Genomic DNA, 26,192 nt, shown 5'->3' on the forward strand with positions numbered 1-26,192 from the left:
TGAGAGCGGCGTTGGCAGCAGCAGGGGAGGAAGGAAAGCGCGGAAGACGACATTTTAAGCCATTTTAAACCACGCCCAAAGTGCCGAAGAGTGGCAGTATCACCGCATTTGACAATGAAGTCGAAGATTGGACTACATATGTCGAACGAATAGAGGTATACTGCAAGGCAAATGAGGTGTCAGATGACAAGAAAGCGCCGGTATTGTTAAATTTAATGGGTGCAAAGACGTATGGCTTATTACGAAATCTAGTAACCCCAGCGAAGCCAGTGGAAAAGAGTTTTGGAGACATAGTGACGATACTACAGGAACATTTAAACCCCACACCGTTGCTGATAGCAGAAAGATTCAAGTTTCACAAACGGAACAAGCATAAGGATGAAAGCAATGCTGAATATTTAACAGAACTGCGCAAACTATCAAAACACTGCCAGTTTGGAATGGGACTGGCAAATACCTTAAGGGACAAGTTTGTGTGTGGGCTTCAAAGTGAAGGAACCCAGAAACGGCTTTTATCTGAAAAGGACCTTACGCCGGACAAGGCTTTCAGCATTGCGGTATCATATGAAGCAGCAGCACGGGGCACTGCAGAGATACAACAGAGACCGCAAGAATATGGCACAAACGAAATGTCATACAGAACAGAGAAGTGCTATCGCTGCAGCAGAACAACACACGACCACAATGATTGCTGGTTCAAAGACAAAGTGTGCAGACAGTGTGGAAAAGTAGAACACATAGCACGAGTCTGCAGGTCAGGAAAGAAAACCAGCAATAAGAAATTTCCAAAAGAAAAGTACAAGAAAGTACATAAGGTGACGGAGAATAGTTCAGACGAACAAAAGAGTGATACTGACTCCGAAAGCAGGGAGCTGAGTTGTCTGAAACTACATAATGTGATCAAAACGGAGGATCACCGAACCATTTGGGTCACTCTCAAGATAGCAGGAGTCCAGGTAAAGATGGAATTGGACACAGGATCAGCCCTAACAGTCATAAACCGATGGGACTACGAGCGGCTATTCTCACACATACCCTTGAGAGACACAAAAATTATTTTGAAGACGTACACGGGGCAAAAAGTCTACCCCAAAGGAAAAATAAGGGTGACCGTTATATATAACGGTAAGGAAACACCAAAACTAGACCTGTATGTATTGCAAGATGGAGGACCACCATTACTGGGACGTGAATGGATCCGGAAAATACAGCTGGATTAGCATTCCATACAAGCACTGACTGTGGCTGCCAAAAAGGATGACGACGTCACACCTGGGCGACTGTCAAAGATCCTAACCGACACGCAAGAAGTGTTCCAGCAAGGACTCGGAACACTAAAAGGCATGACAGCAACAATTAAAATCGAAGAAAACGCAAGCCCAAAATTTTTTAAGGCCAGACCGGTACCTTATGCAATCCGCCCAGCTGTCGAAGCAGAGCTGGAGAGTTTGGAACGTTCAGGAGTACTGTCCAAGGTAGACTGGAGCGAGTGGGCTACACCCATCATCCCTGTGATGAAAAAGTCATTGAGCAGCACGCCTGGGGAGCCAAGGAAGGTTCACATCTGTGGGGACTTTAAGGTAACAGTGAACCCAGTCCTTCACACCGTGCAATATCCACTTCCGCAGATTGAAGATATTTTCGCCTCGCTATCTGGAGGGAAACACTTCACTAAGATTGATCTGGCCCAGGCGTATCTGCAAATGGAGGTAGAAGAAGCATCAAAAAAATACCTCACTATCAACACCCATAAAGGTCTCTACCAATACAACCGGCTGGTATTCGGGGTAGCATCAGCTCCGGCTATTTGGCAAAGGGCAATGGAACAAGTCCTGCAAGGGATCCCAGGGACCCAGTGTTATTTGGATGACATCCTGGTCACGGGCGAAAATGACAGTGATCACCTCGCCAACCTGGAGCAGGTGCTCACTAGATTGAATGAATATGGGCTCCAAGCTAACCGCCCCAAATGTGAGTTTTTTAAAAAACAGATCTCGTATTGTGGCCACGTTATCGATAAAGAGGGGTTATATAGGTCCCCAGAAAAGATTGAGGCAGTAGTCAAGGCTCCAGCACCAGAAAACGTGTCACAACTGAGGTCGTTCCTGATGTGCCTCAATAATCCCGAGACTCGATGTTAGCGGAACAAGACAAGGCTTTTATTAACTTAGAAGATAACACGCAGTGGAGAGAGGTATCTTCCATCTGGAGCTCTGCAGTACTGGATATGAGGCCAGACTGAGCTGGCTTACATAGAGGCCTGGTATGGGCGGAGCCCTACACACAACACATTCCATACATTCCAATATACAATACAATGGTGAGGAGAAACCTGAAACCAACCACAGTCACAGGCAATACAATGGTGAGGGGAAACCTGAAACCAACCACAGTCACAGGCAGTGATGAATGGAATATTTCATCACAGTTCCTCGGGCTGGTAAACTACTACCATAAGTTCTTGCCAAATTTGTCTACAATACTACACCCACTGAACACCCTACTGCAAACTGGAGTGCCATGGAAGTGGAGTGACGAATGTAAACGAGCTTTCCAGAAGAGCAAAACACTAATCACATCGAAAGAGGTATTGGCCCATTTCAACCCAGCACTACCAATTCGGTTGGCGTGTGATGCGTCACCCTACGGCATTGGAGCGGTGCTGTCGCACAAATTCTTGGACGGCTCAGAGAGGCCAATAGCCTTTGCGTCACGATCACTAACCTCAGCCGAGCGTAACTACGCCCAGATTGACAGGGAGGCCCTCAGCCTAGTGTGGGGAGTGAAAAAGTTCAATCACTATCTGCATGGGCAGAAATTCACCTTGCTGACTGACCACCAGCCTCTTGTCTCCATTTTTAATCCGAAGAAGGGCGTTCCGGTGACGACTGCGCAACGACTACAAAGATGGTCACTCTTTCTAGGGGCGCACCACTATGAGATTGAATATAAGGGCACGAAACAGCATGGAAATGCTGATGGGCTATCACGCCTGCCACTGCCTACTGCGGAGGAAGCACCAGCAGTGGATCCTGTCGAAATATTTCATTCGACTATAGTTGAATACCTACCGGTAACTAACGCTCGTATAGAAAAGGAGACCCGAAATGACCCGACACTGTCTCGGGTATATGATTTGACGGTGAAGGGATGGCCAGCACATGGCAACTCACTGTTGCCAGCATTCTCGACAAGAAGAGAACAGCTGTCAGTGTGCCGGGGGACCTTGATGTGTGGATCCCGAGTGGTAAATCCACCCAAGTTAAGGGATAGAGTGCTCAATGAGCTTCATGAGGGTCATCTGGGAGGGGTAAAAATGAAAAGCCTTGCCAGGGCTTATGTGTGGTGGCCAGGAATCGATAAACAAATCGAGGACCTGACCAAGAGCTGCTCAGGATGCCAGAAAGTCCAAAATGTACCACCACATGCCCCTCTACACCCATGGGAGTGGCCCTCATCTCCATGGCAACGGGTGCATATTGATTTTGCTGGTCCATTCATGGGCTCAATGTTTTTAATAGCTGTGGATGCGCACTCGAAATGGCCTGAGGTCATCAAAATGTCCTCCACCACCACGGAGAAAACTATTGCAGTCCTACGGACCATTTTTGCCAGGAATGGCTTGCCAGAACAGATTTGCTCCGATAACGGACCACAGTTTGTGTCCGAAGAGTTCCGGAGGTTTATGAAGAAGAATGGGGTAAGGCATTACACATCCGCCCCGTATCATCCAGCCACAAATGGATTGGCTGAGAGGTTCGTACAAACCTTTAAGAAGGCAATAAAGGCTATGTACAATGACAACATTCCGCTGCAGCATAAGGTGGACAATTTCCTGTTCGCCTACCGGAATGCGACACATGCAGTCACCAACCAGGTCCCGGCCATGATGTTCTTTAACCGAAGGTTAAGATCTCGCCTGGATTTGCTCAGACCAAACGTACGAAGAGTTGTTAAGAGTAAGCAATTCCAGCACATCCATGAGAAGCCAACAAGGAGCTTCAATGTAGGGCAACCAGTCTTGGCCCGCGACTACCGAACAGAAAAATGGCAGCCAGGAACGATATGCACAAGGCAGGGCCCACTAGTGTACACAGTGGACGTTGGGGAGAACATCGTGAGATGCCATGCTGACCAGATCCTAGAGTCACAGGAACAAGTCAACCCCATGCCTCGCCCATACGTACCTGGTGAGGAACCCGACGTACAGGTCGCATCTACCCCAGAAACAGTAGCATCGGAAGCTGATGACCCAACCGACGACAGGGTGCCAGAATCGCCTCCGCACCAAGAGCGAGACACTCGGGAAAGGCGCTATCCAGAAAGGATCAGAAAGCCTCCCCAAAGACTGAATATATAAATGGACTATTTTCAGCTAACATTGTATGTTAAAAGTGTTAATTGTAATTAGTTTGATATTTAATTTTTAAATGAGTGTTATGGTACTGTTAATCTAAAAGGGGAGGAATTGTAATGTATATACCTTTAAGGGGGGAACTGCTTTTTACAGCTCATGTATACTGTAGTACCGGCAGTGACCACACCTGTATATAGCACTGAGTAGTAATCTGTACAGTCAGTTCCAGAGTGAGCCACATTGAGTAAACACTTGTTGTACCGTTCTCCTGCAGTCTGTGTCTTACTACTGACGGACACAACAATTACTATTAGACCCCAAGTGGTGAAGTTGGAAGTGGAAAAGGCCATTTAGCCCATCAAACTAACTCCCTTTACAGGCCATGGACAATCATGGACACCTCAACCATTTAATCAATATCGAGTTCAAAAATTTCAGATCATAACCTCGGCCCCTATTACATTTTTACTTTTATATTTTTTTTCCACCCCTTTGTTTTGGGTTTTCCCTCCCCCCCTTTCCTTTTTTTTCTCTCTCCCACATGGCAGCTGTCTCTCATCCTGCCAGTACACTTCACACCTAATCTAGAGCCGTCTTTTGTCTCCACTGTCCTATTACCATCTCGTCTGGTTTTGAATACCTCTTAATGTCTCTTTACTTCTTTTGTTCTATCGCAGCCCTGCCTTCGATCTATTTCATTTCCTTTCCAGTTTTGAAAAAGGGTTTCGACCCGAAACGTCAACTCTAATTTCTCTCCACGGATGTTGCCTGGCCTGCTGAGTTTTTCCAGCATTTTCTGTTGTTATTTCGGATTTCCAGCATCTGCAGTATTTTTGCTATCGTAATCATTTAAGGTGTCAGCCGTGGCTCAATGGGCAGCACTCGCAGCTTCCTGAGTCAGAATAGTTGTGGGTTCAAATCCCACTCCAGAGACTTGAGCACAAAAATCTAAGCTGACACTACAGTGCAGTGCTGAGGGAGTGCTGCACTGTCGGAGGTGCCGTCTTTTGGATGAGACATTAAAGGAACGCTCTCTCAGGTGAATGTAAAAGATCAAATGGTCACTATTCGAAGAAGCTTTAAGATGATAAGAGAGAAGGACATAAGTATGACAAAAACCAGGTTAATAGATTGGAGCAAAGCTGATTTTGAGGGGCTGAGAATAGAAATTGCGAAGATAAAATGAACAACAATATTGGCAAACAACGATGTAGAACGACAATGTTTAAAACAATGTTCAGCAGAGTGCAGGAAAAATATATTCTGCTAAAAGGAAAGAACAAACTAAACACTAATCAGACTCCATGGATGAATAAAGACATAAGGGAACAACTGAGGGTAAGGAAAGAGGCATAGATTAAGTACATAGGCAGCAGGGGAGTGCATGATAAGAGAGAATACGAAAAGATTAGGAGAGAAGTCAAAAAAACAATTAGGAAAACAAAGAGGAACTATGAAATTAAGTTATCAAAGAACATAAAACAAAACAGTTAAATATTTTACAGGCACATCAGTAATAAAAAGGTTGGGATGGGAATAGGGCCATTAAGGGATAGACAGGACAATACCACAGGTAACGATAGAGAGATGGCAGAAATATTAAATCATTATTTTGCTTCGGTATTTACCAGGGAGATAGAACAGGTGGACATGACATTGGATGATGAGATGAGTAATGAGATAAGTGCATTTAAAGTAAAACAGGGGATATATTAAATAAATTAATCAAACTCAAAGAGGATAAAACCCCTGGTCCGGATGGATTTCATCCACACATTTTAAAAGAATCTAGGGACGAGATAGCAGAGGCATTATTACACATATTTAATAACTCATTAGAAAAAGGTGTGGTGCCAGAGGACTGGCGGATAGCTAACATAATATCAATATTTAATAAGGGGGATAGAACATGTCCAGGGAATTATAGACCAGTCAGCTTAACATCGGTGGTAGGAAAAATAATGGAATCCCTACTAAAGGAGAAAATAGAAGAACATCTCGAAATGAAAAGTATAATAATGAATAGTCAGCATGGATTTCAAAAGGGGAAATCTTGCTTGACCAACCTTGAATTTTTTGAAGAAGTAACAGAGAGAGTAGACAAGGGTAATGCAGTAGATGTAATTTATCTAGATTTTCAAAAGGCCTTCGATAAGGTATCACATAATAGACTCATGAATGAGGTCAGAGAACACGGAGTCAGGGGACAAGTAGCAGAATGGATTGCTGGCTGGCTTCAGGACAGAAAGCAGAGAGTAGGGGGGAGAAATTCAGTTATAACAACAGAAAATGCTGGAAAAACTCAGCAGGCCAGGCAACATCCGTGGAGAGAGAAATAGAGTCAATGTTTCAGGTCAAAACCCTTCTACAGAACTGAGAGAAAAGGCAGGAAATGAAACAGATTAAAAGGCAGTTTGGGGGCTGGGAAATGGGGGAGGGGATGAAAGAAGAGACATTGAGAGATATTCAAGGTGAGACGAGATGGTAATAGGACAGGTAAAGAAACAGACACTGGCTCGAGATGAAGTGTGAAATGCGCTGGCAGAGTGAGAGACAGCTGCCATGTGGGAGAGAGAAAAAGGAAAAGGTACAAACCAAAAGTGTGGATAAAAAATATAAAAATATAATAGGGGCCGAGGTTATGATCTGAAATTGTTGAACTCGATATTGAGTCCGGAAGGCTGTAAAGTGCCTAGTCAGAAGATGAGGTGCTGTTCCTCGAGTTTACGCTGAGCTTCCGTGGAACAATGCAAGAGGCCGCGGACAGTGAGGTCTGAGTGGGAATGGGGCGGTGAATTGAAATGACAGGTGACCGGAAGCTTGGGGTCACCCTTACGGACTGAACGGAGGTGTTCCGCAAAGCCTGCTGAGTTTTTTCAGCATTTTCTGTTGTTATTTCGGATTTCCAGCATCTGCAATATTTTGCTGTCAGAGAAATTCGGTTGCTTTGCACCACCCGTTAGCACCCTAAGAGGGCACTAATGGGGCACAAAACAACTAGCACCTGGGCGTGGCGCCGCCAACGCCTCCCGCAAAATTCAGCGAGAGGTTAGCGGTGACGGTAACCATTGGTGCCCCGCAGTGCTGCGCTGCTGGTGTTGACGTCATTGCTGTGCGCAGCGCCCCGCTCGCACCCCAGCCGCAATCTTCAGTAGCGCCCCCTGACATACCGCCGGGGTCAAGGGAGCCTACCTGCGGCCGGGGCGGCGCAAATTAAAGGCGAGGTGCTGGGCGGCCATTTTTGTTGCTGGCCGCCTGCCAGCACCTGCCTGCGCTCCCGTTCTCCTGAGCAACCCCCCCCCCCGCCCACCCTGCGGAGTGCCGGCTGCACTCCATGAGCCCGGCACTTCTCTTGAGCGCCGGGCTCTTTTGCCGGCACTCCGATCCCGGTGGCCCAGCTGGGCTCCGGGTCGCGCTGCGCAAGGCCCCTCCCCTTTAAGAAGGGGAGGAAGGCCTGCAATGTTGCGGCGCGATGCGCCGCGATATTCCCTCGCAGCGCCCCAAGAGGGAGGCGGGGCACTTCCAGTAGCACCCCGCTTCCTTCTTGGGGCGCTACCGATGAATTTCGGCCGTGGGAGGCGCTAATTTTTTCAGGGCGCTAAAGGGGCGCAACTCAATTTTCCCCCTAGGAGTAAAGGGTAGCTATTCACAGTGGCAGAAGGTGGGTAGTGGTGTTCCACAAGGATCAGTGCTGGGACCACTGTTGTTCACAATTTACATTAATGTTTTAGACTTTGGAATCAAAAACACAATATCTAAATTTGCAGATGCTACCAAATTGGGGGGTTAGTCAATCCTGAGGAGGACTGCAACAAATTACAGGAGGACATTAATAAACTTGCAGAATGGGCAAACAATTGGCAAATGAAGTTCAACACAGATAAATGTGAGGTATTACATTTTGGTAGGAAGAATAGGGAGGTCACTTATTACTTGGAGGGTGCGAGTCTGGGTGGGGTAGAGGAACAAAGGGATCCCGGAGTACAAATACACAAATCACTAAAAGTTGCGACACAGGTTAGCAAGGCCATAAAAAAAGCAAACCAAGCACTAGGGTTTATTTCTAGAGCTTAAGATTGAAAAGTAGTGAAGTTATGCTAAACCTGTATCGAACCTTGGTTAGACCACACTTGGAGTACTGCGTATAGTTCTGGTCGCCATATTATAAAAAGGATAGAGGCACTGGAGAGGGTGCAGAGAAGATTTACAAGGATGATACCAGAAATGCGAGGGTATACATATCAGGAAAGGATGAACAGGCTGGGACTATTTTCTCTTGAAAAAAAGAAGGCTGTGGGGTGACCTAATAGAGGTCTTTAAAATTATGAAAGGTTTTGATAGAGTGGATACAGAGAGAGTGTTTCCACTTGTGGGGAAGAGCAACACTAGGGGCCATCAATATAAGATAGTCACCAAGAAATCCAATAGGGAATTCAGGAGAAACTTCTTTACCCAGAGAGTGGTGAGAATGTGGAACTCGCTACCACAGGGAGTGGTAGAAGCGAATAGTATCGATGCATTTAAGGGGAGGCTAGACAAGCCTATGAGGGAGAAGGGAATAGAGGGTTACGCTGATAGATTTAGATGAGGAAAGACGGGAGGAGGCTCGAGTGGAGCATAAATGCCAGCATGGAGTGGTTGGGTCGAATGGCCTCTTTCTGTGCCGTATACCCTATGTAATCCTTTGTAGAAGAGCAGGGGAGTTCTCCCCGGTGTCCTGGCCAATATTTATCCCTCAATCAACATCATAAAAAAGGTGTTGTATAAATGCAAGTCTTTCTTTTATTTCTTTAGTCACCTGGTGGAAAATTCTATCTAGAAATGCCCTGATCCCCAAAGAATAACTAGGTGAGACTCCATTGTCCATTCTCATATTCACCACCAATCCGCCCTGGCCGGTTACTCTCTTTAAGTAATATTTCCACAGCGCCTCCAGCACAGGAACCGACTGGATTTCCAGAATCTTCCAATGTCATTGAACTTTGAATCAGTCGGGCAGATGGGTGTCCAAGGACCCCACCAGGTTGTCCTCTGCCGCTTTGGCCGAATTTCAGGTGAGAAGCGGGGGGGGTGGGTGGCTGGCGGTAAATAACATTCCACCCTGTCTCTTTCTTTGTTATTTTAGCCCCTTTCAGGGAATTCGAGTGTTGCCCAAGTTCCCGTCCAATGTGCAGCACTTTACACTTCAGCTGCCATTGCTCTGTCTCCACTTACCTATTTTGTCAAACTCATTCTGTAATCTCTAAACTATCTCCTCTGATTCCACTACCTCTCTTAGTATTGACTCATCTGCAAATGTGCTGCAATCCCAATAATGCAGTATCAGGGCTGTGTGATGTCCCCAATAATGCAGAATAACTAGGTGTCTTCACAAAGGAGGACACAAATAATCTCCCAGAGATGTCAGGGAACATAGGGTCTGATGAAAGGGAGGAACTGAAAGAAATCAGTATTTGTAGGGAAATGGTGTTAGGGAAATTGATGGGATTGAAGGCCGATAAATCCCCAGGGCCTGATAATCTACATCCTAGGGTACTTAAGGAAGTGGCCCTAGAAATAATAGATGCATTGCTGATTGTCTTCCAGCATTCGATGGAATCTGGAACAGTACCCATGGATTGGAGGGTAGCTAATGTTACCCCACTATTCAAAAACGGTGGTAGAGAGAAAACGGGGAATTATAGACCGGTAAGCCTGACATCGGTAGTGGGGAAAATGCTAGAGTCCATTATAAAAGATGTAATAGCAGAGCACTTGGAAAACAGTGACAGGATCGGACAAAGTCAACATGGATTTACAAAAGGTAAATCGTGCTTGACTAATCTACTGGAATTTTTTGAGGATGTAACTGGTAAAATAGATAAGGGAGAACCAGTGGATGTGGTGTATTTGGACTTTCAGAAGGCTTTCGATAGGTCCCGCATAAGAGATTAGCGTGTAAAGTTAAGGCACATGGGATTGGGGGTATTGACTTGGATAGAGAACTGGTTGGCAGACAGAAAGCAAAGAGTTGGAATAAACGGGTCTTTTTCCGAGTGGCAGGCAGTGACTAGTAGGGTACCGCAGGGATCAGTCCTTGGACCCCAGCTATTCACAATATATATTAATGATCTAGACAAGGGAACTAGATGTAATATCTCCAAGTTTGCAGATGACACAAAGCTGGGTGGGCGTGTGTGCTGTGAGGAGGATGCCGAGAAACTCCAGGATGATTCGGACAGGTTGGGTGATTGGGCAGAAGCATGGCAGATGCAATATAACGTGGATAAATGCGAGGTTATCCACTTTGGTGTCAAAAACAGGAAGGCAGATTATTATCTGAATGGCAATAGATTGGGAGAAGGGGAAGTGCAACGAGACCTGGGTGTCCTTGTGCACCAGTCGCTGAAGGTAAGCATGCAGGTGCAGCAGGCGGTTAAGAAGGCTTGCTGCAGTTTTACAGGGCCTGGGTAAGACCACATCTTGAGTACTGTGTGCAGTTTTGGCCGCCTTATCTGAGGAAGGATGTTCTTGCCATGGAAGGAGTTCAGCGAAGATTCACCAGGCTGATACCTGGGATGGCAAGAATGACATATGAGGAGAGATTGGGTCGATTGGGCTTATACTCGCTGGGGTTTAGAAGAATGAGAGGTGATCTCATTGAAACTTATAAAATTCTGACAGGACTGGACAGACTAGATGCAGGAAGGATGTTCCCGATGGTGAGGGAGTCCAGAACCAGGGGTCACAGTCTAAGGATAAGGGGTAAGCCATTTAGGACAGAAATGAGGAGGAATTTACACACCCTAATTGACAAACATGTTCACCAAAACAAAAGCAAAATTTTTGCCTGCTTTATAGATTTCCAGAAGGCTTTTGATTCTATTTGGCACGATGGTCTATTCTTGAAACTTATTGAAAGTGGTGTAGGGGGAAAAACATATGATGTAATTAAATCAATGTATACAAACAATAAATGTGCAGTTAAAATTGGAGACAAACAAACAAAATACTTCTCACAGGGGCGTGGCGTGGCGCAGGGCTCGCCCATCTCACCAACACTCTAATATTTACATAAATGAATTGGCAAAACTACTTGAACAATCTACAGCACCTGGCCTCGCCCTGTATGACTCCAAGGTTAAATTCCTCCTCTATGCAGATGACCTGGTTCTGCTCTCACCAACTGAGGAGGGTCTACAGCAGAACCTGGATCTGCTAGAGTCGTTCTGTCAGACCTGGGCCATGACAATAAACCCCCAAAAAAACCAAAGTTCTTGTGTTCCAGCAAAGATCCAGACATCAGGGACCCAGAATAAATTTCACACTAGGAACAACTAAAATTGAACAAACTACAAACTACACATACTTAGGCTTAAAAATCAGTTCTATGGGAAATTTTCAACTGGCTGTGAATGAACTGAAAGAGAAAGCAAAAAGGGCTTTCTATGCCATTAAAAAGTCAATCCAAATAGAAATCCCAATTGGCATTTGGGTCAAAATTTTTAAATCAGTAATTGAACCAATTGCACTCTATGGCAGTGAGGTGTGGGGTCCGCTAACACAACAAGAATTTGCAAAATGGGACAAACACCCAATTGAGATCCTACATGCAGAATTCTGTAAAAGTATCCTCCGGACTCAGAGGAAAACCGCAAACAATGCATGCAGGGCAGAACTATGCCAATATCCACTACTAATTAATATCCAAAAAAGAGCCACCAAATTTTGGAGACACCTAAAAATGAGCAACCCCCACTGCTATCATTACGAAGCCCTGAAATGCCAAGAGGGGATCATAAAGAAGAGTCCCCTCAGTCAACTAGTCCTGGGACTCAGTGAAGAAACTACTAATACTACTAATAATAACCAGCTCCAGGACAGTGACATGGTAGCACAGAGAATTCGACCCAACACGATTGTCACTAAACAAAAGGAAAAATATCTGACCTATTGGACAGAAACAACAAAAACCCAAAACAAACTCGATTGCTACTTGGCCCTAAACAGACAATACACCATGGCTGAATACCTGACCATGGTAAAAGATAGCAAATTGAGAAAAACTTTGACTATGTACAGACGTAGTGAGCATAGCCTGGCCATCGAAAAAGGCAGACACAGGCAGACCTGGCTGCCAAGAGAGGACAGGATATGCTCTCACTGCAGTCAGGGAGTGGTGGAGACAGAGATGCACTTCCTCACAGCTTGTGGAAACTATCAGGGCATAAGGGGGAGTTTCTACCCAAAATTCATAAAAATATGCCCTGAATTCAAAAATTTGAATGACGACCAAAAACTCCCATATCTATTAGGGGAACAGAGAAATTGCGTAACTTTAGCGGCAAACTATGTTACAGCTTGCCATAAGCAGAGGGACAACCATTAAACCTAAGAAAAGATTATATGCATATTATATGAGTGTATATTTATACACACAGGGATATATCTGTTTATACACTGTATGGATAGATCTGCATTTATGTGTTCAACCATAAATGTTTTTTCGGTGCTTTGGCAACATAAGATGTACCTTGTCATGCCAATAAAGCAATTTGAATTGAATTGAATTGAGTGGTGAACCTATGGAATTCTCTACCACAGAAGGCAGTAGAGGCCAATTCATTAAATATATTCAAGAAGGAGTTGGATATATTTCTTAAGGCTAAAGGGATCAAGGGGTATGGGGAGAAAGCAGGGACAGGGTAATGAATTTGGATGATCAGCCATGATCGCATTGAATGGCGGAGCAGGCTCGAGGAGCCGAATGGCCTACTCCTGCTCCTGTCTTCTATGTTTCTATGTAACAGGGCTGTGTGATGACCCCAATAATGCAGTAACAGGGCTGTGTATTGAATCCTATTATCACAGTGCAGTGGACAGGAAGTTCAGTTGTATTTTAAATTGTAAAGAAGTCTCTGTAGATTTTGAACATCTATATTCGAGATGTGGCTGGTTACTTCCAGGGTGTGCCCCTACAGGCCGAGCTACTCTAGGGAAACCGACTGCCAAATAAACGGCGCAGTTCTAGAGGCTGAGGGGGGGCCCGGGACTGATAAGATTCTGCACAAGGTCCAGTCGTTGCAGTGCAGGAATTAACAAAGCAAACAGAATGCTGAGCTAGTTTGCCACGTCAGGGGAGGTTCAGTTGGAGGCTGCCTTGCTGTACTGGCCGCTGGTCAGGGATCAGCATGAGGACTGCATTCAGTTCTGGTCAACCAGGCAATGGGGAAACATCAGAAACTCTGGAAGCGATCCATTCACGAGTGACAAAAAAAAACCACTGGACGATTTAGTTCTGAGTGAGACTTTAGTGAAGATCTCTGTCTGATATCCTGCAGGAACATTCAACGAGAACAGATATGGCTGGAGATTGCATCAGATGAGATACGAGTTGGTCAATTTCCATGTAAAGCTAAAACAAGAAAAGACGTGAGGACGGAAATTGATTGAGGGCCATTTTCGGACCTGAAATGAGCACTGCCCCAGGGAGCGCGACCCCAAACCAGGCGGCCCGAGGCCTGGACCTGGGCCTTAGGCCTCGCTACCATTCGTCGTGCGCCTGTCACTCCGCCACGGGCAGCTCGCTCGCTTCAGAAAGGTGATTGGCCTCTTTCTGTGCTGTAACCGGCTATGGTTCTGTTACTTCGATCAAATAGAAGAGTCTATTCTGCTTCTCTCTCTCCACAGTTTACTGTCTTTACATATTTCAAGTTAGTTGCAATCCTGTGCTGCAGCTTGCTGCTTTTCCACAGAACTTTTTAAACATCCACTACAAAAGGGAACAGAACGCGGCGTCATCGGACAGACTGGGAGCTGGTTCTTGCTATTGGGTGAACAACATTTTTCTCTTGTTAACAATGACTGTCCTCCTCCAGCTTCACCCCACCACCACCACCCTCTGACCCTCAACCCCACTTCTCTCACCCCCACCCCCACCTTCTCTCAACCCCACCCCCTCACCCCCACCCCACCTTCTCTCACCCCCACCCCCTCACCCCCACCCCACCTTCTCTCACCCCCACCCCCACCCCCTCTCACCCCCAGCTTCTCTCACCCCCACCCCCAGCTTCTCTCACCCCCACCACCACCCCCTCTGACCCTCAACCCCAGCTTCTCTCACCCCCACCCCCACCCCTCTCACCCCCACCCCCACCCCACCTTCTCTCACCCCCACCCCCACCCCCTCTCACCCCACCCCCACCCCACCTTCTCTCACCCCCACCCCCTCTCACCCCACCCCAGCTTCTCTCACCCCCACCCCCTCTCACCCCCACCCCCACGACCCCACCTTCGCTCACAGCCCACCTCTCCCACCCCCACCTTCTCTCACCCCCCACCTTCTCTCACCCCACCACCACCACCCCACCTTCTCTCACCACCACCGCCACCGACCAGCTTCTCACCCCCAGACCCCCACCTCTCTCAGACCCCCACCTTCTCTCGCCCCACCCCCTGCTTCTCCCTCTCCCCCCACTTACCCCCACCCCTCCCTCCCCCTTTCTCCCCTCCCCTCCCCCTTTCTCCCTCCCCCTCCCCTTCTCCTCCTCCCCCCCTTCCCCCCTTCTCCTCCCCCTTCTCCCCTCCCCCCCCCTTCTCCCCCCCCTTCTCCCCCTCCCCCTTCTCCCTCCCCCTCCCCTCCCTTCTCCCCTCCCCCTTCTCCCTCCCCCCTTCTCCTCCCTTCTCCCCTCCCCTCCCCCCTTCTCCTCCCCTCCCCCTCCTTCTCCCCTCCCCTTCTCCCTCCCCCCTTCTCCCCTCCCCTCCCCCTTCTCCTCCCCTCCCCCTCCTTCTCCCCTCCCCCTTCTCCCTCCCCTCCCCCCTTCTCCTCCCTCCCTTCTCCCCTCCCCTTCTCCCTCCCCTCCCCCTTCTCCTCCCTTCTCCCTCCCCTTCCCCCTTCTCCTCCCCTCCCCCTCCTTCTCCCTCCCCTTCTCCCTCCCCCTTCTCCTCCCCTCCCCTCCTTCTCCCCTCCCCCTCCTTCTCCCCTCCCCCTCCCTTCTCCCCTCCCCTCCCCCTTCTCCTCCCTTCTCCCTCCCCTTCCCCTTCTCCTCCCCTCCCCCTCCTTCTCCCCTCCCCCTTCTCCTCCCCTCCCCCTCCTTCTCCCCTCCCCCTCCCCCCCCTTCTCCCCTCCTTCCCCCCTCCCCTCCTTCTCCCCCTCCCCCCCCCTCCCCTCCCCCTTCTCCTCCCCTCCCCCTCCTTCTCCCCTCCCCCTTCTCCCCCCTTCTCCTCCCCTCCCTTCTCCCCTCCCCTTCTCCCTCCCCTCCCCTTCTCCTCCCTTCTCCCCTCCCCTTCCCCCTTCTCCTCCCCTCCCTCCTTCTCCCCTCCCCTTCTCCCCTCCCCCTTCTCCTCCCCTCCCCTCCTTCTCCCTCCCCCTCCTTCTCCCCTCCCCCTCCCTTCTCCCCTCCCCTCCCCCTTCTCCTCCTTCTCCCCTCCCCTTCCCCTTCTCCTCCCCTCCCCCTCCTTCTCCCTCCCCCTTCTCCTCCCCTCCCCCTCCTTCTCCCTCCCCCTCCCCCCCTTCTCCCCCTCCCCCTCCTTCTCCCCCTCCCCCCCCTCTCCCCTCCCGCCTCCTTCTCCCCTCCTCCTCCTTCTCCCCTCCTCCCCTCCCCTTCTCCTCCCTTCTTCCCTCCCCTTCCCCCTCCCCTCCCCCTCCTTCTCCCTCCCCTTCTCCCCTCCCCCTTCTCCTCCCCCCCTCCTTCTCCCTCCCCCTCCCTTCTCCCCTCCCCTTCTCCCCTCCCCTCCCCCTTCTCCTCCCTCTCTCCCCTCCCCTCCTTCTCCCCTCCCCTCCTCCTTCTCCTCCCTTCTCCCCTCCCCTCTCCCTCCCCTTCTCCCCTCCCTCCCCCTTCTCCTCCTTCTCCCCTCCCCTTCCCCTTCTCCTCCCCTCCCCTCCTTCTCCCCTCCCTTCTCCCTCCCCTTCTCCTCCCTCCCCCTCCTTCTCCCCTCCCCCTCCTTCTCCCCTCCCCCCCTTCTCCCCCTCCCCTCCCCCTTCCTCCCTTCTCCCCTCCCCCTCCCTTCTCCCCTCCCCTCCTCCCCCTTCTCCTCCCTTCTCCCCTCCCCCTCCCTTCTCCCTCCCCTTCTCCCCTCCCCTCCCCCTTCTCCTCCCTTCTCCCCTCCCCTTCCCCCTTCTCCTCCCCTCCCCCTCCTTCTCCCCTCCCCTTCTCCCCTCCCCCTTCTCCTCCCCTCCCCCTCCTTCTCCCTCCCCCTCCTTCTCCCCCTCCCCCCCTTCTCCCTCCTTCTCCCTCTCCCCTCCTTCTCCCCTCCCCCTCCTTCTCCCTCTCCCCCTCCTTCTCCCCCTCTCCCTCCTTCTCCCCCTCCCCCTCCTTCTCCCCCCCCTCTCCCTCCCCCTCCTTCTCCCCTCCTCCTCCTTCTCCCCTCCTCCCCTCCCCCTCCTTCTCCCCTCCTCCTTCTCCCCTCCTCCCCTCCCCTCCTTCTCCCCTCCTCCCCTCCCTCTCCCCTTCTCCTCCTTCTCCCTCCCCTCCCCCTCCTTCCCCTCCCCTTCTCCCTCCCCTCTCCTCCCCTCCCCCTCCTTCTCCCCTCCCCCTCCCCTTCTCCCCTCCCCCTCCTTCTCCCTCCTTCTCCCCTCCCCTTCTCCCCTCCCCTCCCCTTCTCCTCCTTCTCCCCTCCCCTCCCTTCTCCCTTCCCCCTTCTCCTCCCCTCCCCCTCCTTCTCCCCTCCCCTTCTCCCCTCCTCCTCCCCCTCCTTCTCCCCTCCCCCTCCCCCTCCTTCTCCCCCTCCTTCTCCCTCTCCCCTCCCCCTCCTTCTCCCCCTCCTTCTCCCTCTCCCCTCCCCCCCTTCTCCCCCTCCCCTCCTTCTCCCCCCCCCTCTCCCTCCCCCTCCTTCTCCCCTCCTCCTCCTTCTCCCCTCCTCCCCTCCCCCTCCTTCTCCCTCCCCTTCTCCCCTCCCCTCCCCTCCTTCTCCCCTCCTCCCCTCCCTCTCCCCTTCTCCTCCCTTCTCCCCTCCCCTCCCCCTCCTTCCCCTCCCTTCTCCCCTCCCCTTCTCCTCCCCTCCCCTCCTTCTCCCCTCCCCCTCCTTCTCCCTCCCTTCTCCCCTCCCCTTCTCCCCTCCCCTCCCCCTTCTCCTCCCTTCTCCCCTCCCCTCCCTTCTCCCCTTCCCCCTTCTCCTCCCCTCCCCCTCCTTCTCCCCTCCCCTTCTCCCCTCCTCCTCCCCTCCCCCTCCTTCTCCCCTCCCCCTCCCCCTCCTTCTCCCCCTCCTTCTCCCTCTCCCCCTCCCCCTCCTTCTCCCCCTCCTTCTCCCTCTCCCCCTCCCCCCCCTTCTCCCCCTCCTTCTCCCCCTCCTTCTCCCCCTCCCCCTCCTTCTCCCCCCCCCCTCTCCCCTCCCCCTCCTTCTCCCCCCCCCTCTCCCTCCCCTCTCCCCTCCCCCTCCTTCTCCCCCCCCCTCTCCCCTCCCCCTCCTTCTCCCCCCCCCCTCTCCCCTCCCCCTCCTTCTCCCCTCCTCCTCCTTCTCCCCTCCTCCCCTCCCCCTCCTTCTCCCCTCCTCCCCTCCCCCTCCTTCTCCCCTCCTCCCCTCCCCCTCCTTCTCCCCTCCTCCTTCTCCCCTCCCCCTCCTTCTCCCCTCCTCCCCTCCTCTCCCTCCCCTTCTCCTCCCTTCTCCCCTCCCCTCCCCTCCTTCCCCTCCCCTTCTCCCCTCCCCCTTCTCCTCCCCTCCCCTTCTCCCCTCCCCCTTCTCCTCCCCTCCCCCTCCTTCTCCCCTCCCCCTCCTTCTCCCCTCCCTCCCCTCCCCCTTCTCCTCCCTTCTCCCCTCCCCCTCCCTTCTCCCCTCCCCTTCCCCCTTCTCCTCCCCTCCCCCTCCTTCTCCCCTCCCTTCTCCCCTCCTCCTCCCCTCCCCCTCCTTCTCCCCTCCTCCTCCCCTCCCCCTCCTTCTCCCCTCCCCCTCCTTCTCCCCCCCTTCTCCCCTCCTTCTCCCCCTCCTTCTCCCCCTCCCCCTCCTTCTCCCCTCCTCCTCCTCCCCTCCTCCCCTCCCTCTCCCCTCCTCCCTCTCCCCTCCCCTTCTCCTCCCTTCTCCCCTCCCCTCCCCCTCCTTCCCCTCCTTCTCCCCTCCCCTTCCTTCCCCTCCTTCTCCCCTCCCCTTCTCCCCTCCCCCTCCTTCTCCCCTCCCCTTCTCCCCTCCCCCTTCTCCTCCCCTCCCCCTCCCCCTTCTCCCCTCCCCCTTCTTCTCCCCCTCCCCCTTCTCCCCTCCCCCTCCTCCTCCCCCCCCCCTCCTTCTCCCCCCCTCCCCCCCTCCCCCCTCCCCCTCCTTCTCCCCCTCCTTCTCCCCCTCCCCCTTCTCCCCCTCCCCCTCCCCCTCCTTCTCCCCCTCCCCCTCCCCCTCCTTCTCCCCCTCCCCCTCCCCCTCCCCCTCCCCCTCCTTCTCCCCCTCCCCTTCCCCTCCCCCTCCTTCTCCCCCTCCCCCTTCTCCCCCTCCCCCTTCTCCCCCTCCCCCTCCTTCTCCCCTCCTCCTCCTCCCCTCCTCCCCTCCCTCTCCCCTCCTCCCTCTCCTCCCCTTCTCCTCCCTTCTCCCCTCCCCTCCCCCTCCTTCTCCCCTCCCCTCCCCCTCCTTCTCCCCTCCCCTTCCTTCCCCTCCTTCTCCCCTCCCCTTCTCCCCTCCCCCTCCTTCTCCCCTCCCCCTCCTTCTCCCCTCCCCTTCTCCCCTCCCCCTTCTCCTCCCCTCCCCCTCCCCCTTCTCCCCTCCCCCTTCTTCTCCCCCTCCCCCTTCTCCCCTCCCCCTCCTCCTCCCCCCCTCCTTCTCCCCCCCCCTCCCCCCTCCCCCTCCTTCTCCCCCTCCCCCTTCTCCCCTCCCCCTCCCCCTTCTCCCCTCCCCCTCCTTCTCCCCCTCCCCCTCCCCCTCCTTCTCCCCCTCCCCCTTCCCCTCCTTCTCCCCCTTCCCCTCCCCCTCCTTCTCCCCCTCCCCCTTCCCCTCCCCCTCCTTCTCCCCCTTCTCCCCCTCCCCCTTCTCCCCCTCCCCCTTCTCCCCCTCCTTCTCCTCCCCCCCCTTCTCCCCTCCCCCTCCTTCTCCCCCTCCCCCTTCTCCCCTCCTTCTCCCCTCCCCCTTCTCCCCTCCCCCTCCTCCTCCCCTCCCCCTCCTTCTCCCCTCCTCCCCTCCCCCTCCTTCTCCCCTCCTCCTCCCCTCCCCCCTTCTCCCCTCCCCCCCTTCTCCTCCCCCTCCTTCTCCCCTCCCCCCCCCCCTTCTCCCCTACCCCTGCCATATCTCCTGCTGTCAATGAGACAGAGTTGAAAATCGGATGAGGTTTATTCAAGTAGTTCTCATTGAGCCTCTCGCTGTAAACATTAGGTTTGAACAAACTCCCCTCGTTCATTAAAATCCCTCCTGCTGAGTCACAGCTCAGCGACAAATGGCTCCCGACACAAATAATCAAAGGAGGATTTGCCTTGGAAATTCCGCGAAGGGTTCATTACAGACTGTGCAAACATCCCGGAATAGTTCAAACAATCTCACAAAATGAATTATTCCAGGGGGGGTGGCGGGGTTGTGTTAACATTTTAATCGGAGTGAGGCTGAGCACTTTGTAAATAAAACTAAAGACGTTCTCAACCTGTCCCCTGCCTCCCCCCCCACAACTCCCCCTAACCCCCCAACCCCTCTAACAGTCCCCCCAACCCCCCTAACAGCCCCCCCAACCCCCCTAACAGCCCCCCGAACCCCTCCAGCCCCCCCAACCCCCCTAACAGCCCCTCCAACCCCCTCTAACAGCCCCTCCAACCCCCTCCAGCCCCCCAAACCCTCTAACAGCCCCCCAACCCCCTCCAGCCCCCCCAACCCCCCTAACAGCCCCTCCAACCCCCTCCAGCCCCCCTAACAGCCCCCCGAACCCCTCCAGCCCCCCCAACACCCTCTCGTTGTGGAGAACTTGAAGCAACAACAGTAAGCGATTTCACCCAACATGCAGAGCACACGGTTAGACGTTGTCATTTACACTGAACTTACCCTTTCCCCTGGGGCTCCATCAGCACCTGCTGGGCCATCAGGTCCTGGTAAACCCTGTAGCAATAAAACAAGCCATCAGCTGGACTCAACTTAGCATCGCCTGCCTTCCTACAAAGGAACATGAGGAGGCCATTCAGACCCTCGAGCCTGTTCCGCCATTCCATTAGATCACGACTGTTCTGTATCTTAACTCCACCTACCCGCCTTGGTTCGGTAACCCTTAAGATCAGCCGTGAATTGAATGGTGGAGCAGGCTCGAAGGGCCGTATGGCCGACTCCCGCTGCTCTTTCTTATGATCTTACCCTTGCCTAACAAAAATCTATCAATCTCAGTGACATAAGAAACTACGAGGCACTCGGTCTAAGCGGTAAACAAAGCTTTAATCAACTGTTTTTCAACTTGGAGGTCTAGTTGTGTCCTTCACTAGTTCCTGTTAAAGAATGTCCTGAGCAAGCTGGGCCTGTGCCCGAGTATTTATACTCTCCCTGGACAGCGCCACCAGCAGGCCACCCAGTATTATTTCGTAAGTCATTTCCACATGAATGACGAGATTCATGTCAGTCAGTTTTTGAAATTTTCAATTGACACCCCCCCCAACCTCAACAGCTTTTTGAGGGAGCGAGTTCCAGATTTCCACTTCCTTTGTGTGAAGAAGTGCTTCCTGACATCACCCCTGAACGGCCCGGCTCTAATTTTAAGGTTATGCCCCCTTGTTCTGGACTCCCCCCAGCCCCCCACCACCACAATAATACATAACAATACATCTGATAAAGATCTGGATTGATCTCATGGCCTCTCCTCACGCTTGGTGATGTCCTGCACTAGGGGCCTTGGCTCGTCCGCTGCGTTTCTCAATTTAATAAAAAGTGAGTTTGAAATTTTACAAAGGTTTGGATTCAGACACAGCATCGGAACTCACGGGAACGAAGAAAGAAGGGTTTGACATGAATCTTGTCATTCATGTAGAAATGACTTATGAAATAATACTGGGAGGCCTTCTGGTGGCGCTGTCCAGGGAGAGTATAAATACTCGGGCACGGGCCCAGCTTGTGCAGGACATTCTTTAACAGGAACTAGTGAAGGACACAACGAGATCTCCATGTTGAAAAACAGTTGATTAAAGCCTTGTTTAATATTCAGACCAAGTGCCGAGTAGTTTTCTTACATTAGGGTTCAAAGGTGGACAGTGATCAGACTGGACTCTGATTCATTCTATTAGTGCCAGCAGACCCTCTCCAGTACTTCATCCAAAGTGTCATAAGTCAGAGTAGAGAGTGATTATCAGGCTATTTGACTGCGTATGGCATCACAGTCAACCCAGTTCTCATCTGGTGCACACAGATGTCCTTGGATTGTAACACAGCCTCCTGACACTCACTGGACTCAATGGCCTCAGGTGAAGAATCCCAGGGCTGTCCGTGCCGAGGGAACCCCAGCCTCACAAGTAGTCAGTGCCTTGAAAGTGTACAAACGCCTTTCACAACTGGTTTGATTGTAATCTCTCCTTCATGCAGCTGAACCAGGGGAATTTACCATAAAACTTTACAGATCTGCCAGGCGGGCCGGGATTCAAAACGGTTTATTGGCAGGATTACACTCTGGGGAACGGTAAAGGAGGACAGGAAGGAGCTGCTGAATCCCTCGGTGTGTCTGTCACCGGCCTTGCCGACGGACATTACCAGGGCAATGTTCTGTAAACTCTTTGCTGCAATTTAAGATTTCCCTCCAAGCCATTAAACCCATTATGTCAGCCTTGGCTCAGTGGGCAGCACTCTCTCTCGCCTCTGAGTCAGAAGGTCGTAGCTTCAAGTCCCACTCCAGAGACTGGAGCACAATTGACGCTTCCAGTGCATTACTGAGGTGCCGACTTTCAGATGAGACGCTAAACCGAGGCCCTGTCTGCCCTCTCGGGTGGACGTAAAAGATCCCAGTATTTCAAAGAAGAGCATGGGGGAGTTCTCCCCGGTGTCCTGAGGCCAATATTTGTCCCTCAACCAACATCACTAAAACAGATTATCTGGTCATTATCACATTGCTGTTTGTGGGAGCTTGCTGTGCGCAAATTGGCTGCCGCGTTTCCTGCATTACAACAATGACTACACTTCAAAAGTACTTCATTGGCTGTAAAGCGCTTTGGGACATCCTGAGGCTGTGAAAGGCGCTATAGAAATGCAAGTTCTCTTTCTTGATATCTGTACATGTCTTTACTTCTAGCTGCTCTTCTCTGCCTGTCGGATGAAGGGGTTTCCTGCACCATTTTGAGGCAGGACCTCCACCTAAGTTGTTAACTTGTCTTTCCCAGAGATACTATGCTTATTTCTAGTATTTTCTGTTTTCTCATTTTCCCTGCCAATTAAAGTTGAAATTAGAGCTTGTTGCTTCGGGCCAATTTTCACTGTAATCTGGAAATGTCTGCACTCATTTAATTAATGACCCTTCACACTCACCAATAGTCAGCAGTATCGCTCATTAAATAACACACAGTCACTGAACAGTGTAACCACAGACCTGGAGTAACAAGTTCCTTAATTGCACTCTCTAATCATATGATCTGAGACTTTGAAAAGTCATTCCCGTTATATTTAATGAGTTCTGTTTCCAACAATTGTTTTCATTTAATGTTCTCAGTAACTTTGCGTATTTCTTGTCAGAGATCAATGTGGAGATGTTGTTCCCGGTAACCACCCCAACTAAGTCTTCTAATTCACGGTGTGCGTTAGAACATAAGACGTAGGAGCAGGAGTCGGCCATTCAGCCCCTCGAGCCTGCTCTGCCATTCAATAAGATCATGGCTGATCTTCGACCTCAACTCCACTTCCCTGCCCTATCCCCATATCCCTCGATTCCCTTAGGGGGTGAAATTGAGTGCCTTTGCGCCTCCCGTTAGCGCTGACATATTTGGCGGTAGTTTTGCGGCGGCGCTACGGCGTTGTGCCCTGATCTCCTTGGCCCAGAGATCGTGACGTCATCGCCCCGTTAGCGCCCCAGGCCCAAAATTGACTTCGGCCCCCTTCAAAAACACCGACAGTTGCAGGAGGCATGCATCGGGCGGCCGGCCGCTTCGGGGTGACGGTTAAAGGCGAGGTGGCCGAGGTAAGTGGAAAAAAAACTTACCTCTCCCGTTCTAGTTCTTTTCACGGGTTCCTGCCCGCGATCAATCAGCACTCTGCTCGAGCGCCGGGCTGATCGCGCGGGGTCTCGGCTGCCTCGGTGGTCCAGGCAGGTACTTTTTAAATTGCAGCGCCTGCGGCGATTGGCCCTTCCCTTTACGAGAGGGAAGGAGCCTTTGAACGCAGCAGCACGACCCGGGGCCCAGCTGGGCCACCAGGGATTGGAGTGCCAACAAAAGAGCCCGGCGCTCAAGAGAAGTGCCGAGCTCACGGAGCGCAGCTGGCACTCCATGGGGGGGGGGGTGCGGGTCGGGAGGCCGGGACGGCAGAGGGGGCAGGTGCTGGCAAGTGGCCAGCAACAAAAATGGCCGCCCGGCACTTCGCCTTTAATTTGCGCCGCCCCATCCGCAGATAGGCCCCCCTGACCCCGTCGGACATAGCGTCCGGCGGTAAGTCAGGGGGCGCTACCGAAGATCGCGAGCGGAGCGCTGCACACTATGATGACGTCATTGCCGGAGGTGCAGCACCGTGGGGCGCTACCGGTTACCGCTGCCGCTAACCTCCCGCTGAATTTCGCGGGGGGCGTTAGCGGCGCCGCACCCAGGCGCTAGTTGCTTTGCGCCCCGTTAGCACCCTCTTGGGGTACTAACGAGGTGCAAATCAACCACATTTTCACCCTACATCTCCAACGTAAGTTAGACTTAAACCTGGGTGTCTTTTGTAGTTTCCAACACAGAGTGTGACTAGCCAATACTAAAGTAGAGCAGGTAGTTTTGCAGCTTCTGTTTGGCCTTGGAGAGGGTGCAGAGGATATTTACAAGAACACTACCAGCAATGAGGGACATTCAGTTACGTGGAGAGACTGGAGAAGCTGGGATTGTTCTCCTTAGAGCGGAGAAGATTAAGCGAAGATGTAGTAGAGGTGTTCAAAATTATGAGGGGGTTTGATAGAGTAAATAAGGAGAGCTGTTGTGATCTGGAATGCGCTGCCTGAAAGGGCGGCGGAAGCAGATTCAATAGTAACTTTCGAAAGGGAATTGGATAAATCCTTGAAAATGTAAAATTTGCAGGGCTGTGGGGAAAGAGCAGGGGGAGTGGGACTAATTGGAGAGCTCGTTCAAAGAGCCGGCACAGGCACGATGGGCTGAATGGCCTCCTTCTGTGCTGTAAGATTTTGGTGTGCAGTATAAAATATGTACAGCAAGATTGAGTGGAGAAGATGCAAATATAGAGATAGAATGAAAAGAAATTGGGTAATCTGCAAGAACAGCTTGTGCGCAAATTTGCAAGAAGTTAGATGCAAACCCCTTCGATGTAGAGTAAATAATTGGGGCTAATCTATTGTACAAGAAGACTGAGGACTCCCCGCACCCCCCACCCCCCCCCACCCCCGGCACATTTTCTGCAGTTGCAAAGACTTCTCTGCCCTTTTTGTAAGTTGAAAAACCCAAGGAAATGTTCAAGGCCATCAGGACAAGATACAAGAAGAAAAAGGTTCTGGCCAAAGTCCCAAATGCAGAAGTTGGTAGGAACTAAACTCGGTTCCTGAAGTTAATTGAGATTAACTAATGAACAGCTGAGAGCAGGTGGAGGAGTTCTGGGAGTTCTGGAACTAGGTTCTGGGAGCACAGGAACAGGAGAAGGCCATTCAGACCCTCGAGCCTGTTCCGCCATTTCGATGAAATCCTGGCTGATCTGTATCTTAACTCCATCCGCCCACCTTGGCTCCGTATTCTTTTATACCCTTGTCTAGCACAAATCTACCGCTCTCAGATTTAAAGTTATTAATTGAGTTGGCATCTACTGCCTTTTTTGGGAGAGAGTTCCACACTTCCACCACCCTTTGTGTTTAGAAATGTTTGCTAACTTCTCTCCTGAATGGCCTGGCTCTGATTTTAAGGTTCTGTCCCCTTGTCCTAGATTCTCCCGACCAGTGAAAAAAGTTTCTCTCTATCTACCCGATCATTTCTCGCCAGGACTTGAGCACAGAATCCAGGCTGACACTCCCAGTGCAGTACTGAGAGAGCGCCGCACTGTCGGAGGGGCAGTACTGAGGGAGCGCCGCACTGTCGGAGGGGCAGTACTGAGGGAGCGCTGCACTGTCGGAGGGGCAGTACTGAGGGAGCGCTGCACTGTCGGAGGGGCAGTACTGAGGGAGCGCCGCACTGTCGGAGGGGCAGTACTGAGGGAGCGCCGCACTGTCGGAGGGACAGTACTGAGGGAGCACCGCACTGTCGGAGGGGCAGTACTGAGGGAGCGCCGCACTGTCGGAGGGTCAGTACTGAGGGAGTGCCGCACTGTCGGAGGGGCAGTACTGAGGGAGTGCTGCACTGTCGGAGGGGCAGTACTGAAGGAGTGTTGCACTGTCGGAGGTGCCGTCTTTCAGATGACACATTAAACCGAGGCCCTGTCTGCCCTCTCAGGCGGGTGTAAAAGATCTAATGGTACTATTTGAAGAAGAGCAGGGAAGTTATCTCCGGTGTCCTGGCCAATATTTATCCCTCAATCAAAATCATTAAAACAGATGATCTGTTCATTATCACGTTGCTGTTTGTGGGGCCTTGCTGTGCGCAAATTAGTTGCTGCATTTCCTACATTACAACAGTGACTGCACTTCAAAAGTACTTCATTGGCTGTAATGTGCTTTGGGACATCCTGAGGTCGTGAAGTGCACGATAGAAATGCAAGACTTTCTTTAATGGCATCCCTTGGAGTTTGCCTTGGCTCAACCGTAGCATTCCCACTTCTGAGTCGGAAGTTGTGGGTTTGAACCCCATCCCATCGTAGCCCCAGCCTGTGAATGCTGAGT

The 26,192-nt window shown here is 51.9% G+C and overlaps 1 protein-coding gene across 1 annotated transcript in view; it reads right to left on the reverse strand.

The window, feature by feature from the left end:
- The window catches only part of col9a3 (collagen, type IX, alpha 3), a 190,985-nt gene that overhangs the window by 117,068 nt on the left and 47,725 nt on the right, over positions 1-26,192 (reverse strand). The window contains exon 5 of the mRNA XM_086005879.1: positions 20,273-20,326. Within this exon, the coding sequence (XP_085862005.1) occupies positions 20,273-20,326 (54 nt within the window). The remainder of the gene's footprint in view (positions 1-20,272; positions 20,327-26,192) is intronic.

Source organism: Somniosus microcephalus, chromosome 13 (assembly GCF_052327205.1).
Source record: "Somniosus microcephalus isolate GS21.2 chromosome 13, FLI_Smic_1.0, whole genome shotgun sequence".
Taxonomy (NCBI): Eukaryota; Metazoa; Chordata; class Chondrichthyes; order Squaliformes; family Somniosidae; genus Somniosus; species Somniosus microcephalus.